The sequence below is a fragment of the Periophthalmus magnuspinnatus genome, chromosome 22 (genome assembly GCF_009829125.3).
Source record: "Periophthalmus magnuspinnatus isolate fPerMag1 chromosome 22, fPerMag1.2.pri, whole genome shotgun sequence".
In the NCBI taxonomy this organism is placed as follows: Eukaryota; Metazoa; Chordata; class Actinopteri; order Gobiiformes; family Gobiidae; genus Periophthalmus; species Periophthalmus magnuspinnatus.
In genome coordinates, this window is record NC_047147.1 from 5545621 (window position 1) to 5563398 (window position 17778).

Consider the following 17778-nt stretch of genomic DNA (forward strand, 5'->3'; position numbering starts at 1 on the left):
CAGAATATATTTCACCAAACTACAACAATTACATAACTTTTCCACAATTATTTTTTCAACAACGTTCCTTCCAAAAATCTTTCCTTCCTTTTTGCTAAACCAATAGTGCCTTATATTTGCTGCCTTATATTTTCCTCCATTTCCATATCTTTCTACCTCGAGCTTTAACACGACAGTTTGGTGCAATAATAATAAAAATAAAAATCCTTCCACTTTATCAGATGGCTCACCTCGTCCCAGTGAAGACCCACTCCAACTCCATGTCCGGATCCCAGTCTCTTCAGGACCAGACTGGATCCGCTCTGAATGAAGGCATCGGTGAACGGGGCTCCGCGAGACCCGAAATGCCACGTCAAAACTCCGATCCCACCTCGGACACCCCCGCCGCCATGCCCGTACGGGACAGGGAGCGAGAACGGGAGCGCGATCGGGATAGGACGGCCTGGCTCAGAGAGGAGGATATGCCACCCAAGGTCAGAGAAAAGCTTTGACTGAGGTTTATTTAGTTACACTTTACAATAACTACACATTAATTAGCCTTAATAATGAAAGTTGGGGCTGGAGTTTTCTGTTCCGATGTCAATACTTTGGCTCTAAATATCTGCAGATACCTGATATCGACCAATACTAGGGCAGAGATTAAATATATATAATTTATTTCCTTTAAACACATACAGCACAAGGTAAAAAAAAGATCCAAATGTGTTTTCTAACTGTTATTTATCTTTTTTTTTTTCTTTTTTTTTTTATTTATAACATTTTAAAACAATTTAAACAATAAAAGAGAACAAATGTAGCGTCAAACCAGGGTTAAAAAAGAAAAAATAGCACACGTTGGGTAAGGGAAAATGAAAGTTACATAGAAAACAAAATAAAGAAAAATTTCAGAAAATCAGGACCGTGCGGGCGTCCTCGGTCAGCCCTATATAAAGTCTGTTCTACTTTGTCTAATGTATTTAAGCCACTCCTTCCAAACTCTGTTAAATCTGTCCACTTCAAGCCTTACCGAAGCCGTCACTTTCTCCATATTATAGATGTTGAGCATAACATCGACCCATTCTTCCACCCGAGGCACCAGATCAGTTCGCCATGTTCTTGTGATTGCTTTTTTACTAGCCAAAATCATTATTCTCATCATTTCACAATCTTCCTTTTTTTTCAAATTCAATATTTCGATTTTTCCTAGATAAAAAATTTCAAAACTTAATGGAAATTTAATATTCAATACTTCATCTATGATATTTTTTATGTCAATCCAATACTGGATTATCGAAGGGCAACCCCAGAAGATGTGGAAGTGGTCTGCTTTATCAGCACCACAGGATCTCCAACATTTTGTGTCCGCATACTTTCTCTGTGCCGGGGTTAAGAAAAAACGTATTATAGTCTTCCATCCATACTCCCTCCAAAACCATGACCTGGTAGTTTTCCATTGATAAGTATTTATCATTTTTTAAAAGTAAATCATCTTATTACACCAATTTATTGATCAAAATGGAATATCTACTGAACCGATATCTTTGAACCAATATCAGCTCCCGTATCTGATACCAGTATTTCTATTTTTTTTGGACTCGCTCTGGAGTATAAGTCGCACCAGCCAAAAAATGCATAATAATGAAGAAAAAAACATATATAAGTTGCATTTTTTGGGGACATTTATTTTACAAAATCCGAGACCAAGAACAGACATTTTATCTTTAAAGTCAAGTTATAATAATAATAATAAAATGTGGAACAACAGGCTGAATATCAGTACATCACGCTAACGTAACACATTTATATTTATTCAGCGACATGAAGCACAGACAGAACTGAACACGTGTCTGGTTTGTTAACGTAAGATATTAACAGTTAATCAGATAAATAAAGCTGAAAAAACAAGCAACAAGTTTACTCTGGATCTCACTCCAAATCAATAAATCCATTGAATCCTTAATCCTCTTCTGAACAACTCCACCAACTCCAGAGGAAGTTGAAACGCCACTCAGCAGAATACGACTCAACACAATTTTTTTTTAGAGGCATTTTTGTTCAGTCTTTCTCATTTGTCTTTTAAATTACCGTAATGTTAAATGTTGATTTTACTTGTACAGGAGTAGATACTTGTGCTCAATCTTAAAGTGCCCTCGTGCAGCTGTCAGTGTGACAATAACCAAGATTAACATTATATATTTAAATAATTTCACATATAAGTTGCATCTGAGTATAAGTCGCACCCCCGGACAAACTTTGAAAAAAGTGACACTTATCGTCCGGAAAATACGGTACATCAGAGCATTCCTAGATGGGGTAATACGTTAAATTTGGGGCATTAATTAAGTAGTTACTAAACCTGAATCATTCTTAATAAACTGTTTGATCATTATGAAAGAAACCTTTTTTCATTTTATTGATACAACCAGTATTTACAATTGTGAGACTGGTGATTTGCTGAATGTCTCTCCACACTCTTCACCTCTATTTGACATTACTTACAGTCCTTAAATATGGGCCAATAGTGTATTACTGATATACTGTTAGTTTAATTGAGAGTTCGAGTGCTGCTTAGTGCTGCATGTGTATAGTATTTGTGTAGTGTTGTGTGTTAAAGTTGTGTGTCCGTGTGCAGGTTCCTCAGAGGACCACCTCCATCTCTCCGGCTCTGGTCCGGAAGAACTCTCCTAATGGAGGAGTGGGATCTCGCGGAGGCTCTCAGCTCATACGGGCCAGGTACTCAGGCTTTTAACGGCACTGCTCTTTGGAGGTTTAGCTCAAACTTTAAATAAACACTGACATTGTGTTATTTTTACTGTTTGTTCTGTTGTTTAGTAACCCGGACCTCCGCCGATCAGAGCTGTCTTTAGACGCCATGTTACAAAGGACCTCCTCCAACTCCTCCTCCTCTTCCTCACCTTCATCTCAGGGAGACTCAGCCGAGAGAAGAGGTACGAGATAATTATTGTGTCATAGAAAACAACAAAACACAAACACAATTCTAAAACAGCAGTATTTTAATTTTTAGCTTATTCTTTATTTGGTATTTCTAGCTTAAAGAATAGTATTTTTTCACTTGATAAGGCTAAATGAACAGATTAGCTCTACTGGCAGATAATTTTGCTAAAAAAAAACAACAAAAAACCCAAAGTACTACTTATTCACATTACATTTATAAAAGCTTTGTAGATATGCCGTATTTTGAAGTGTTACCCTCAGTTTATACCAGTTGTTATTTGAACTAGAATGTACTAATAAGCTGTGTCTCAAAGCTAACAGTCACTTTTATTAAAATCAGACATAAAGGACCAAGTTTAAATCTGTCAACTGGAAAAGTCGTTGAAGGACTGAAGACGTTTCGCTGCTCATCCAAGACGCTTCTTCAGTTCTGGTCAGGGACATAATCTCTCACAGATCTATGATTCCATCGTCAGACCCAAAGCAAACAAAAAGAACAATAGGAGGGCCATTAACAGTTGAATAGGGTCGTTAAGGCTGAAACTGGAGACGATAGCTGTTTCCAGTTTCAGTGTAGCTTGAGATGGAAATAAGGTAGTGTCCACCAGCAATCTGACCGGAACTGAAGAAGAAACGGCTTGGACGAGCAGCGACAACGTCTTCAGTCCTACAACAGTTTGTCCAGTTGACAGATTTAAACTTCATCCTTTGCTATGGATCAGACCTGGACAACTGAGGGATTACGCAGACATTAAAATTGGAAAGCATAAAATAAACAACCTATCAAAATTAAAATTACCGGATTTTCTGGAGTTTAAGTCACACTTGAGTATAAGTCACACTGGAGTATAAGTCGCACCAGCCAAAAAATGCATAAAAATGAAAAAAAACCCACATATATTTCACGTATAAGTCACATCCCCGGCCAAATTATGAAAAACTTATGTGCGACTTAGACTGGAAAATACAGTAATTAAAATAAAAACTACCGATTATTTTTATATGTTATGCCTCGAAATTAGTATTAGCGTTAGCATTGAGACACAAACATCTCTCTTTCTAAACACAGAAGAGTCCTCCGGCGAAGTATTCATTTTATTTGTGTAGTTTTTAACATGTTGTCAGTGACATCCAAACACATCTCCCTGTTCACTGCAGTATCTTTAATTATTTACTCATTTTAGCGTGACTCTGCGAAAACCTCTTAGCGATACCATTGGACAGGAGGTTGTAATCCTGCTCGCAAACACTTTCATTAACAAACAGAGAGACACAGGAAACCAGTCACCTCTCACCCTGGGTCTGCTCATGCTTCAGAGGCGAGTATCAGTGACACAGTGACGGCATTCGTTCTGCTCCGATCCACCTGTCTCCTCCAGAGCGATAGAGAGGAGAGGAAATTAGTGAAGAAGATAGAGAGCTGCGCAGAAGGGAAGTGTCAAACATCAGGCCACGGGGAGATGCCAGATATGCATGGGTCTACATCTGACAAGACCTCTGAGTGAGGGAGAGGAGGGAGACGGAGCAAGGTGGATAGGATCGAGTGATAAAAGTATAAAAATCACTATGGCAGGCACCTCAGCAAGTCTTTATTTACACATTTTACACTAGAAAAGAAAAGAACAGCACTTTAAAGGGCCTATATTACATGTTATAATGTTGTTTCCTCATCAAAAACAAACGTGGAGCTGTGTTTTGTTTCATTCACACATGTTTAACACACAAATGCTGTATATTTAAGCAGAGTTCTCTCAAAACGAAACGCTCTGCTCCACCTTGTGATGTCATATGGTGATACAGAAAGTGCTCCACTGGGTTTTTCAACTCCATACACCTTCACCAGAATCATTTGGATGATTTCAGCCCTGGAATTGCCCATTTCTCCAAAAAAAAAAAAAAAAAGGCAAAAGGTAGCTGTTGATTTGAAAACCACCACTTCATGACATCACAAGTTGGAACAGAGCATTTTGAGCTTTGGAGATGTAGAGGGTTACTCAAACATGTGTGAAACAAGTGAAACAAAACACAATTTCAGGTATGTTTTTGAGGAGGTAACAACATTATAACATGACTTAAAGCTCACAAGAGTCAAATTTATGTAATGTAGGACCTTTTAACACAATTTATTTCTGAGTAGAGTTACAAATTTGACTTTGTTTAGTATTTTAGCTGATATTGTATGTTATATTAAAACTGTTTTTTGTATACAATTAATAGAAACTGTAGATATTGGTACATTAATTTAATTAACTCACTCCTCAGTGATCATACTCTGTGGAGGTGTATGTTATTACTGTAGTCATAACTGTCCTGGGGCTGACTGATAAAGCTGTGGCTGCCAGTCCATGCTAATTCGCTCTCAGACACTAACAATCACACAACATGATCATTCTTAGGCAAGATAATAATAATAATAATAATAATAAATTTTATTTGTATTGCACTTTACATTTCAAAGAAATCTCAGAGTGATACAGACACAGAAAAAAAACATACAAAAACACTACAAATCAGAAAAGGCAATAAGTATAAAAAGACATTACAATTTACATTCGCAAACATTAAATAGTTAATAGTAGTAGTACTAACAGTTAAAAGTCATAAAACTTAATAAGACTTTTAAAAAAAGAATGTCTTAAGGCCTTTTTTAAAGGCCTCGACACTTTGTGGTGCCCTCAGAGACTCTGGGGAGGGCATTCCACAATCGAGGGGCAGCAGCCTGAAAGGCCCTGTCTCCCATAGTGGAGAGTCTGGTCCTAGGCTGGTGGAGGCAGTGAGTGGTGGATGAGCGGAGATTGCGTGAGGTTGTATGTGGGGTGAGGAGCTCTGTGAGATAGGCAGGGTCCATGGATGCACTGGTAGGTGAAGAGGCAGATTTTGAAGTGTATCCTAGACTGGATAGACAGCCAATGAAGTGAGTGGACAACAGGGGTTATGGTCATATTTGCGCCTCCTCGTCAGGATCCTGGCAGCACAATTCTGGATGTGCTGGAGCTTCTGCAGGCATTACAATAGTCAAGCCTAGAGGAGACAAAGGCATGGATCAGCTTTTCAGCATCTGACTGGGAGAGGGAGGGGCGGAGTTTGGCGATGTTTTTGAGGTGAAGGAAGGAGACTTTGGAAAGGTGGCGTATGTGGTTTTCAAAGGATAAGTGTGAGTCAAATTTGACTCCTAAGTTTGTGACAGAGGAGGATAGGGGAATGTTGTGGTCAAAGACAAGAATACTTGAAATGGAGGTTGACTGGATCTGGTGTGGAGTTCCGATGAGAATGGCCTCAGTTTTGCTGCTGTTTAACTGGAGAAAGTTGTCTACCATCCATGCCTTTATCTCCTCCAGGCAAGCGTGTAGAGGAGATGGCAGGGCTGAGGGGGGTGTGGTGTCCATTTTCATGTAAAGTAAAGGATGGATGAGATGTCTTGCACAAGGACACAACAACAGCATCTACTGGCCAGAACCGATCACACTGCCAACCTTCCTTCTGAACATTATTGTTTATCATTATCATTAACATTATCAAAATCCTTCTCATCACATTCAAAGCACTTCACAACCTGGCCCCTCCTTACCTCACAGACCTGCTCCACCTCCACACTCCATCTTGCCTCCTCCGCTCCTCCAGCTCCAACCTCCTGTCTCTGCCCTGTAGGACCAAGCTCCAAACCTGGGGGGATAGAGCCTTCTCCATCGCTGCCCTCACCCTCTGGAACTCACTACCTAAACCCCTCCGTGACTGCTCTGACCTCCCCACCTTCAAAAAAGAACTCAAAACTCACCTGTTTTGTGTTTTGTGTGTATAAATAATGTTTCTTTGTTCTGATAGGTCAAAGAAAACAGGAAGGATCTCCTCCAGGAGCCAATCAGGAAGCCAAGCCAAAACCGGAGGAGGGGCGGGACTCGGGACGACCGAGCAGACCAGCAGTACGTACTTTTACACCTCACGAACTCAAATCTCCTTCCTCTTTTCTCTATTTTACATCTTTTACTCTGTCTCTCCTGTCCTCCCAGAGCTATAAGAAAGCCATAGATGAGGTCAGTGACAACCTTTGGAAACACTCTCACCAAGCTTCAACTTTTTCCTTGGTTTTTCCAGAAATATTTGCTTTTTTTTTTCCTTTAAAATCGTGGTTCTCAAACCCTCAAACACAGAATATTTACGAGATTTTCTGTGACTTTAAAAAATGGCTGATCCAGGGTTTAACCAGCACTTAAGCACTCTAATGTAAACGACCTGATGACAGATTTAAACTAAACAACTCCAGATTAAACCAACAGTGAAACCAGGGGTGTAACAGTTTGAGAACCAGTCTACTCAAACCCGCTCTTTTGTCGTTCCTTTTGAATCCAGTGCATGGGAGTTTCCATACACTCACCTGGACGAGTGTATGAGAGTGCTTGTGCAAATCCATATGTTTACATGCATGTGGTTTGTCAAAGAGCCAAGCACAAATACCCAATCTGAAGCTGTTTTCTTCCTATTTCTTTGTCACGATTTCTTATCAGGAGGAGCTGGTAAGACCCCCGTGTACCACAACCATCTCCCCTTTGTAATCTGCATGATTTGGCCTGGGTACTGGCTATAAACTGAGACGACTGGTTAGCAGCCAAGTAGCATGGCAGTGGCTAATAGTCACCAGAATGATCCCCATTACAGGCCTTATTATCTCTGCATTTTCCTTCCAATGGCTTGTTTTTGCTGTATCAATATTTGAGAGTAAAATTGCTGAACTATCTGTGTTTGCAAAGCAGAGTAGATCAGCACTTTTGTTCTCGATACCAAGCAGGGTTTGTATGACCGCAAAATGTCCCTGAATTTTGTCCTACGCCTGGTTAATACAGCCTTACAAATATATCATACAGCCACTTAAATAACCTTTTTGTTGTTTATTTTCTGTCTTGCTTTCCGTAGGATCTAAGTGCATTGGCGAAGGAACTGCGAGAGTTGAGAGTTGAAGAGGGCACCAGGCCTCCTGTCAAAGTATGTGCTCTTCTTTTTACTGTTCAAGTATAAATGGGTATTGAACAACACATTACTGGCTACATGCATGAACAAATCCAATGGACCCAGTTGTAGGAGAAAGAACTCAAAGCAACACTGTGGAACGTAGATGCGTAGATGGCATGTTACCTGCATGATTTTATGGAAATGCAAAGTTAAAACCATGCTGTAATCATGTAAGAGTCAATAAAAGTCGATAAGAGTCAAGAGAGAGTAAAAACATCCAAAACTTGTCCAAAACTTGTCTAAAAAGTTACGCGGCAAGACTTTACAATTACAGAGACAATCCAGTGTTATTGTTAATACCGTAAATTTCAGACTATAAGCCGCTACTTTTTTCCCACACTTTGAACCCTGCGGCTTATACAACAGTGCAACTAATTTATAGACTTTTACTGGCTAATGGCCACCGGGGGGGGCGCTCTCTAGCTGTAAACGCAAAAGTGAGACAGATGTGCACTGAAGAATACACTAGTTTTTTAAGTGATATTTTGCGTTTCATGCCACACCCTCATCATGGAAAACAGACAAATATATGAATAAGATGCAGCTTTTAAGATAAAGACAATGGATCTGGAGTCAAAGAAGGAAATAGAGCCACTGCATGAAAGCTCAGTGTCAAAGAAGGAAATAGAGCCACTGCACGTAAGTTTGAACTCAAAGAAGGAAATAGAGCCACTGCACGTAAGTTTGAACTCAAAGAAGGAAATAGAGCCACTGCACGTAAGTTTGAACTCAAAGAAGGAAATAGAGCCACTGCACGAAAGTTTGGCATCAATGAATCGATGGTGCGACGTTGGAGGTGGCAGCGGGAAGAACTTCGTCAATGTCAAAAGACAACAAAAGTTTTCAGAGGAAATAAAAACAGATGGCCCATGTTGGTGCTGTTTTATTTTCTAAACCTGCAGGTAGGTGGTGCCGTACTGCCAATTTTCAGGCACAGTTAAAAAACAAATCTTAAATTAAAACAAACAAAGAAACTTCCGTGTACCGTCTTTCATGGAAACCTGTGGCTTATATTCAGGTGCACTCTGTAGTCCAAAATTTAAAGGGCTGATACACAACCTCAGCGTAAGAGAGTTTGCTTCATAATACCGTACAATGTTCGTGAAGCTGTGGTCAACACAATAAGTGGACTCGAGTAACACTTCAATTGACAAAGAGCTCACAGGAACCAGAAGTTATCAACTGTCTATGTTTGCTCTATTCAAATTGAAACAGAAATCTAATCTATCTGCTAATCCTAACATCAACACTTCATTTGACCTGTGCTTCCTGTGTACTCTGAAGGTGACAGACTACTCGTCCTCCAGCGAAGACTCGGAGAGCAGTGACGAAGACGGCGAGACGGTCGGCCATGACGGGACCGTTGCCGTTAGCGACATACCCCGAATCATGTAGGTTTTCCTCTCTGGGCTTTTCCTGTTTTTCCTCTCCCCGGGACACCTTTCTATCTAGACCTGCCAGTTTGCATTAGTGTGCGTGCAGCTGCTATAGGCACAGTGCCAGTCTATTGTCTCAGAACATGTGGTAGAATTGGTTTTGTCGATGGCAGAGGCAGATTTAGTTGTTTGGAGGAATTAAAAATATGCTTTCAAGTCACTAATATCTCAAATGGGGTCATCACAACATTACGGAAAGCCTATAGTTTAAACCTGAGCTGGAGGACAGGTCAGAAATCAATGGCGGAATTAGCTGTTAAACTGTCAAGATTGGAAATTTGTTGACTTGGTTTATTGTTGCGATGTAATTACTGGGCCTTTTCACATAAAACAAAAGCTGGCAGAGATTTCAAGGTATTCTCTGTCGGTATCAACAAACAAAAGTGTTATTTTTTCTGCAAAAGCTTCAGAAAGTAGTGCCATTGTTCAACCCCAGTAGTTTCATTGTTGTCATTTCAACTGACTTTACGCATTTATAATCCCAATCCCAATCAAATGTTGATAAGGTTCAACATTTGTGGATGGTAATTTTGGATATTTCTTTCAAAAAATGGTCAATCTTCTAGAGAATTATGAAGCTCGTGCCCTCCATCTGAAATAATAACATATTGGGCGTTTTGAGTGTTTGTCCACTGACCCCCGAAGGTTGGCGGTGCAATTCCAACTCCCACCTGATGAATGCTGTTGTTGTGTCCTTGGGCAAGACACTTAACCCACCTCACCCCCCCAGTGTGACCATTTATTGAGCTGTCACAGTTTTGGATATAAGACGACCTCTCTACCACGTATTCCACTGCCCTCTTAGCATATTTCTGATGGAGGTTTGGGTTTTGTAGACCTGCTTGTGTAACTGTAGTTGTGTGTTTTAGGCCGGCTGTGAAGAGCAGCGGAGAGTCTCGCGGTGGCATGACGGAGGACGCCCTCGGAGACGCCTACAACAGCTCCAAGGACAGCACTCTGGTGATGAGAGAGGTGAGGACTGGGTCGAGGTGTCCTGTCCAAGCTTTAACTAGTGTAGGTGTAATTATAATGTAGTGGCACCCACCTTGTAATCAGTGTAACAAAACGTAACACAATTATGCAAATATTTGATTTACACTGCCTGGCCAAAAAAAAAAGTCTCCAACTGGATTTAACTAAGCAAATAGGTACGAGCCTATTTGTTCTTCCCTGATGGCACGGGCATATTCCAAGATGACAATGCCAGGATTCATCAGGCTCAAATTGTGACAGAGTGGATCAGGAGCATGAGACGTCATTTTCACACATGGATTGTCCACCACAGAGTCCAGACCTTAACCCCATTGAGAATCTTTGGGATGTGCTGGAGAAGCTTTGTGCAGCGTCAGACTCCACCAGCATCAATGCAACATCTTGGTGGAAAATTAATGCAACACTGGATGGAAATAAATCTTGTGACGTTGCAGAAGCAAAATCCAAACAATGCCACAGTGAACGTGTGATGTAATCAAAGCTAAAGGCGGAACAACCAAATACCTGACCTTTTTTTTTTTAGTGGCGACTTTTTTTTGGCCAGGCTGTGTATAATAACTGTTATAAATAAAGCAAATTCATATAAACTGACATCATGACATTAAAGGGCCCATATTAGGCTATTTACTGATCTATGTTCTAATGTTGTTTCCTCGTCACAAACAGACCTGGAGTTGTGTTTTGTTTCATTTACACATGTTTAACACACAAACCTGCATATTAAGGCTGAGTTCTTCTCTCGAACTGAAAACGGTCTGTTCCACCTTGTGATGTCATTATCTGGTAATACAGGAAGTGCTCCACTGTGTTTTTAAACTCCACACACCTTCACTAGAATCATTTGGATAATTTCAGCCCTGGAATTGCCACTTATCTCTGCTGAAATAAAGGTAAAAGTAGTTGTTAACTTAAAAACTACCACTTCATGACATCACAAGGTGGAACAGAGCATTTTGAGCTTTGGAGATGTAGACAGACTAATAATAAAGGGTTACTCAATACGTGAATAAAACAAAACACAACTCCAGGTCTGTTTTTGAGGGATTATATTATAACGCAGCTTAAATCTCACAGGATTTTGCATAGGCTAATACAGGACCTTTAAATGTATTTTTTATGACATTTATTGTTTTGCAATTTAAACATTTGCGTCGGAGTAAGATGTATTGCATATGTAATCAAATGAAAGGTAATGGGAGGCTGTTTTTGTCCTATTTCATATTTATTTCATTATCTCATTCCCATTTTCTATAGGCGGAGGAGAGGAGGAGAGGAGCCCACACAGAGAGTAATGGGTTTGGAAATCACAGTAACCATGGTAACCTCCCTGACCTCGTGCAGCAGAGCAACTCCCCATCGGCCACGCCAACCAACGCCCTGCAAGAATTGGGAGACATGGCAGAGGTTGGTAACTTTTGCACTTACAAAAAAAATGCCCACTTTGTTCTTTGTGTAAATCTGCAGCTTTGTCCTCATCTTGCCATATTTGGTATTGTCACTTCCTTTGACTTCCACACAGAGGGACATTATCGAGTTCACGTTTCTAATTGCCAGATGTTTATTGTTATTACTTTGGAAATCTCCTAGATGTCCTTCTTTCTCTCTATGGCTCAGAGATATGATGTGTTTTCTAAAACTCGAAAAAAATTAAATGCACATTAAAAGGACGTACAGACAGACTTTTCCAGGCGTGTGTCGTAACGTGGGATCAAGGATACAGACTCGGAGTAAGGTTTAACAAAGTTTTTTTACAAACAAGAGGATGTGAATGGTGGTTGGAGGAGCGGGTAGGAGGGAGCTGGGTCGGAGGCGGAGGTGCAAGGTGGGTCTAAGAAACAGGATCTGGTAAAAATGAGAAATACCAACTGAGTACTATGACTATAACCACAAAAAAAAAACAAAAAAACTGAGCCAAGCAGAACTGTAGCATGGAGGAAACAGCACTGATGATCTGGGAGTTTGTGTAGGATCCTTGGTCCCTTTGTACTCCAGAGGTGGTGGCTTGATGGTCGATTAGCTGCAGGTGTGTAGTGGGTGGCGCTAAAGTCTCCTCCCAGCTCTTGGAACAGAAGTGAGGGGAGAAAAAACAGCACAGAACACACAGACTGGGATCTTGACAGTGTGGCATTGCTTTATTTCTTATTTTACTAATTTGCAGGTGTTGCTGATATGAATGTGTGCCAGGACCTATCTGTTGTGATGTCTGTAATTGGGAATATTTTCTTAGTGGAATATGCTCTATATGGGTTGAGATAGGGTGGGGATGTTCATTTAAAATATATATATATATTTTTTTTGCACTTGTACAGAGTGGGTGATATTTCCATTTCTATCCACTTGTACACAAGGTACTGTATTTTCTGGACTATGAGTTGCACTTTGTTTCATAGTTTGGCCAGGGGTGCGACTTATACTCAGATGAGATTTATATGTGAAATATATGTTTTTTCTTCATTATTATGCATTTTTTGGCTGGTGCGACTTATACTCCAGAAAATATGGTAATTCAAAGTGCTTTACAGAATAAAAAAGACATTAAAATGACAAAACAACAAATCAAAACATAAATAATCACAAATAATCATCATAAAATTAACATTAAAGGAGAAAAGTGCAGAATAAAAACCTTTCAGTCATTTCAGTATTTCACTGTAGGTCGTCTTTCTGCCTGTGTTCCTAATAAAAACATTTGGAAAAAAATGCCCACTCTTCTACAAGTAACATCCATGTTTTCTGTCTCCTCACTGTTTATAGTTTGGTTTGAGTGGATCCAAATCTTCTTTTACCCCGTTTGTCGACCCTCGCGTTTATCAGACCTCCCCCACTGATGGCGACAGTGACTCTGCAGCTGGTGAGACTCGATTTATACATAGAAACTGTGTCCTCAATATTTGTTTTTTGCAATATTATACATATTAAAAGTTATTTGGGTGAAGTGTCTTGCCTAAGGACACAACAAAAGTTTCAAAATCATGATTACAACAGTTTTAAAAAGTGTTCTGCCTTATGGGTGTACTTCGTGTTTACCTTTAGCATATTTATATTTTTTTTCGTCTTTCTGTTTAGCCATGTTTGCTAACGAGTTACTGAGACAAGAACAAGCCAGACTCAACGAAGCCCGGAAGATCTCTGTCGTCAACGTCAACCCAACCAACATCCGACCTCACAGCGACACGCCCGAAATCCGCAAGTACAAGAAGCGTTTCAACTCGGAGATCCTGTGTGCGGCATTATGGGGTATAGGAGTAATATAGTAAATCAAATATGTCTTCTTTTCAAATGTGACGTCTTGTATAAGTTATTTTTGGGCTGGTTTAGGAGTGAATCTGCTCGTGGGGACAGAGAATGGTTTGATGCTGCTGGATCGGAGCGGACAAGGGAAAGTGTACAATCTGATCACTAGGAGGCGCTTTCTTCAAATGGATGTGTTAGAAGGCCTCAATGTCCTCGTCACTATATCCGGTGAGTCCCAAAATGGAGTAACAGTATCGTTTTAATGGATCAACCAGAATATTTTGATGTTTTTTTTGGTATTCAAGTAAAAGTACAGCTACGGAGGTAAAAGTGCATCCTGTTCGTGACACCAAAATTACAAAAAACATTTATTTCTGCCTCAAAATTAGCATTAACATAAGCATGAGACACAAACTAAGCCACTTTTTAACTTTTTCCTTTGCCATTTGTCAGTAGTGTTGATATTATTCCTAATCTATGTAATGTAGTTTATGCAAGTTACACGAAAAATAATAATTTAAGCTTCTGTGTTTCAGGGAAAAAGAACAAGTTGCGTGTATACTATCTGTCCTGGCTGAGGAACAGAATATTGCACAATGATCCAGAAGTGGAGAAGAAGCAGGGGTGGGTAACTGTGGGAGAGCTGGAGGGGTGTGTTCATTATAAAGTCGGTAAGTAACATTTGAACCATTCTATTTAACAGGATTTTGATCAAGTTTAAAAAAAAATATGTGTATTGCTGGGGTTCAGATGCCATTACAACTTTCTATAGTCCAATAATATTTAACACAAATGAAATAAATATCGTTAAAATGCAGATTTTTGCTGGAAAACGGTGAATTCTTGGGTCTAGTCACTAATAGAAATGATCAGGTGCAACATTTGTGCATTTAGATTTTGGATATTTCATGGCAGAGTGCAATGTGATCTACCAATTAATATGTTTTTATGTTGTTGTTGTTTTTTTTACTTTTGAATAATAAAACAATGTCACTGCTAATCCACAGTCTGTATTCTTTCTCAAAATCAGTGAAATATGAGAGAATCAAGTTCCTGGTCATTGCGTTGAAGAACTCTGTGGAAATCTATGCTTGGGCGCCCAAACCGTACCACAAGTTTATGGCCTTTAAGGTATTTATTTCAACACATTCTATATTAAAGTTACTCATAAATGAACTTAAACTCATGTCTGTTGTTCCCTTTATGATCTTTTTTAGTCCTTCGCCGAGCTGCAGCATCGCCCTCTGCTGGTTGACCTCACAGTGGAGGAGGGTCAAAGGTTAAAGGTCATCTATGGTTCCACTGTTGGCTTCCATGTGATTGATGTGGACTCGGGCAACCCCTACGACATCTACATCCCCTCACATGTAAGTGCAGGACGCCGATGTGTAGAGGACGGATTGATTTGTGCAATGACTTATCACCTCGTAATATATTTAGAATGAGAGTAACAACGTACAAAACCAGATGTGGCACGAGTGAAATCAATGCTCATTTATCTTTGAGGTTGTGTAATTAGAGCATTAATGGTCCTATATTACACAAAATTGACTCTTGTGAGCGTTTAGCCATGTTATAATCCTGTTACCGCCTCAAAAACATACATAGAGTTGTGTTTTGTTTCATTCACACATGTTTGAGTAACCCTGCATTATCACACTGTCTGTATCTCCAAAGCTCAAAACACTCCGTTCCACCTTGTGATGTCATAAAATGATAGCTAGCTTTTACCTTTTCTTCAGCAGAGATCGGCAATTCCAAGACTGAAATCATCCAAATGATTCTAGTGAAGGTGTGTGGCGTTTAAAAACACAGTGACATCACTAGGTGGAACTGGTTGAGAGAAGAACACAGCCTAAAGCGTCCATTACCAGGAGCGGGTAATGGACGCTTTACCAGAAAAGTTACATAGTGCACCTTTAAGATCGTATGAGCTTCTACAAATATGGTTCTAAAGGGTGAGATCAGTTTGTTCCTGCACCATTTTTAGCTGATCTCTAAAGTAGACTTTTTTATGAGGCCAAACTAAGGCCAAATTACACTGGCCTTTGTAAAGAGCTATGCAAATGTTCTGTTTATTTTTATTTTTTTCTTTCTTTCTTCTTTTTATTAAAGTTATTAATAGGTAAAGTAAAAAAAAAATAAAAAAAAAATGATAATAATAAGTGTGAAATGAATATACAAAGTAATTACATAAATAAAACAAAAGACATGTAAGGAAATAAATAAATAAAAGAGAGAGCGAGGGGCGAGTTCAGGGTTTTTATTTGTATTTTTTATTGAATATTTTTGAGTCTCCGGGTTCTTTAGACTGGATATAAAGTTTTGTGAATTAATGAGTCAATTTTCTTTTCTTTCTTATTCTTATAATAATTTTCATTTGCATAGTACCTGTATATTTTCTTGTTTGTTTCAGTCCTTTCTAAAGCACCTATTGTAGAAACTTCCAGGGCTGAAATAATCCAAATGATTCTAGTGAAGGTGTGTGGAGTTTAATAACACAGTGGAGCACTTCCTGTATTACCACATGACATCACAAGGTGGCACTGTTTGAGAGAAAAACTCAGCCTAAATCTGGAGGTTTGTGTGTTTGTGTGTGAATGAAACAAAACACAACTCCAGGTCTGTTTGTGATGAGGAAACATTACACATTATAAAATTTTTGACCCTCCAACAACCGTAAGTTTTAAAGCTTTTGGAAAACGCTGCCAGTGTGGAGAGCTCTTGTTCCTGAGCAGGTCGTTCCACATCTGAACAAGCAAAAGAGAGTTGTCCAAAAGCACTTCTCCTAAACGACACTCTGGAACCTCTCAAACTCATGAATACTGTCTGATGTACACGAACAACTAACGAACTACTAATTCTACTCAGAAGACAAGATGAATGTACCTCATTTATGTTCACTGCTTAACGAAACACCACGATGAAGAGAACCAGTGTGACTAAATGTGTGATCAGTGTAATCGACATCATAGACTGTATATATAAATGGACATAGCTAACCTGCTAGCCACCGTATTTTCTGAATTATACGTCGCTCTGGAGTATAAGTCGCGCCAGCCAAAAAAATACATAATAATGAAGAAAAAAACATATATAAGTCGCATTTTTGGGTGAAATTTATTTTACAAAATCTGAGACCAAGAACAGACATTTTATCTTTAAAGCCAAGTTATAATAATAATAATAAAATGTGGAACAACAGGCTGAATATCAGTACATCACGCTAACGTAACACATTTATATTTATTCAGCGACATGAAGCACAGACAGAACTGAACACGTGTCTGGTTTGTTAACGTAAGATATTAACAGTTAATCAGATAAATAAAGCAGAAAAACAAGCAACAAGTTTACTCTGGATCTCACTCCAAATCAATAAATCCATTGAATTCTTCATCCTTTGTGTCAATTCTGAACAACTCCACCAACTCCAGAAGTAGAAGAAGCGCCGTTCAGCAGAATATGATTTTCTTTTAGGGGCGTTTTTGTTCAGTCTTTCTCAGATGTCTTTAAATTATCGTAATGTTGAAATTTTAAACTTTCAGTGGTACAGGAGGAGTAGATACTGGTACACAACTCTAGAGCGCCCTCGTGTGGTTTTCAGTGTGACAATAACGAAGATGTGACATTATATATTTTAATAATTTCACATATAAGTCGCATCTGAGTATAAGTCGCACCCCGGACAAACTATGACAAAAACTGCTACTTATAATCCAGAAAATAGTGTTTTTATTTCACTATTTTGTCTGTGAATCAAGATATGAACATTAATATGAGACAAATCAATCTTTCCCCGAGGTCGCTCCCGCTAGCGTTAGCAACGGGTTTGATTGACAGCGTTGCTAGGGGTGCGGGCAGGAAGGAGCGTTACTCGACGAGCTCGATTTGACTGGATCCGAACGCTCGCTCAGTCCACGTCTTTACACAGTTTGCTGCTCATACAGTTCAGTTCTGTTCATTTCTAATTCATGACGACGCTTTGACACGGTCTTTTTGTGTCACCATGTTTCATGTGAGCCTGCTCTTTCTTCTCCCTCCTCTCCTCCTCCTCGTCTCTCGCAGTGTGGCCCTCAAATGAAGGTGACATCCTGACATCGACCTCTTAGACTAGATCAATATTAGTGCTGTAGTGGAAACCCTTAGTGAATACATAGCAGTGCCATAAGTGTCT

General features: G+C 39.5%; 1 protein-coding gene across 2 annotated transcripts in view; it reads left to right on the forward strand.

Annotated features, from left to right (window-relative positions):
* Positions 1 to 17778, forward strand: part of tnika (TRAF2 and NCK interacting kinase a) — a 130470-nt gene that overhangs the window by 106466 nt on the left and 6226 nt on the right. For both annotated transcript variants that reach the window (XM_033987639.2, XM_055231362.1), the window contains exons 16-29: positions 222 to 473; positions 2612 to 2712; positions 2812 to 2927; positions 6757 to 6854; positions 7843 to 7911; positions 9223 to 9329; positions 10244 to 10346; positions 11622 to 11771; positions 13122 to 13218; positions 13434 to 13604; positions 13686 to 13829; positions 14138 to 14272; positions 14632 to 14732; positions 14819 to 14968. In XM_033987639.2, the coding sequence (XP_033843530.1) occupies positions 222 to 473; positions 2612 to 2712; positions 2812 to 2927; positions 6757 to 6854; positions 7843 to 7911; positions 9223 to 9329; positions 10244 to 10346; positions 11622 to 11771; positions 13122 to 13218; positions 13434 to 13604; positions 13686 to 13829; positions 14138 to 14272; positions 14632 to 14732; positions 14819 to 14968 (1794 nt within the window). The remainder of the gene's footprint in view (positions 1 to 221; positions 474 to 2611; positions 2713 to 2811; positions 2928 to 6756; positions 6855 to 7842; positions 7912 to 9222; positions 9330 to 10243; positions 10347 to 11621; positions 11772 to 13121; positions 13219 to 13433; positions 13605 to 13685; positions 13830 to 14137; positions 14273 to 14631; positions 14733 to 14818; positions 14969 to 17778) is intronic.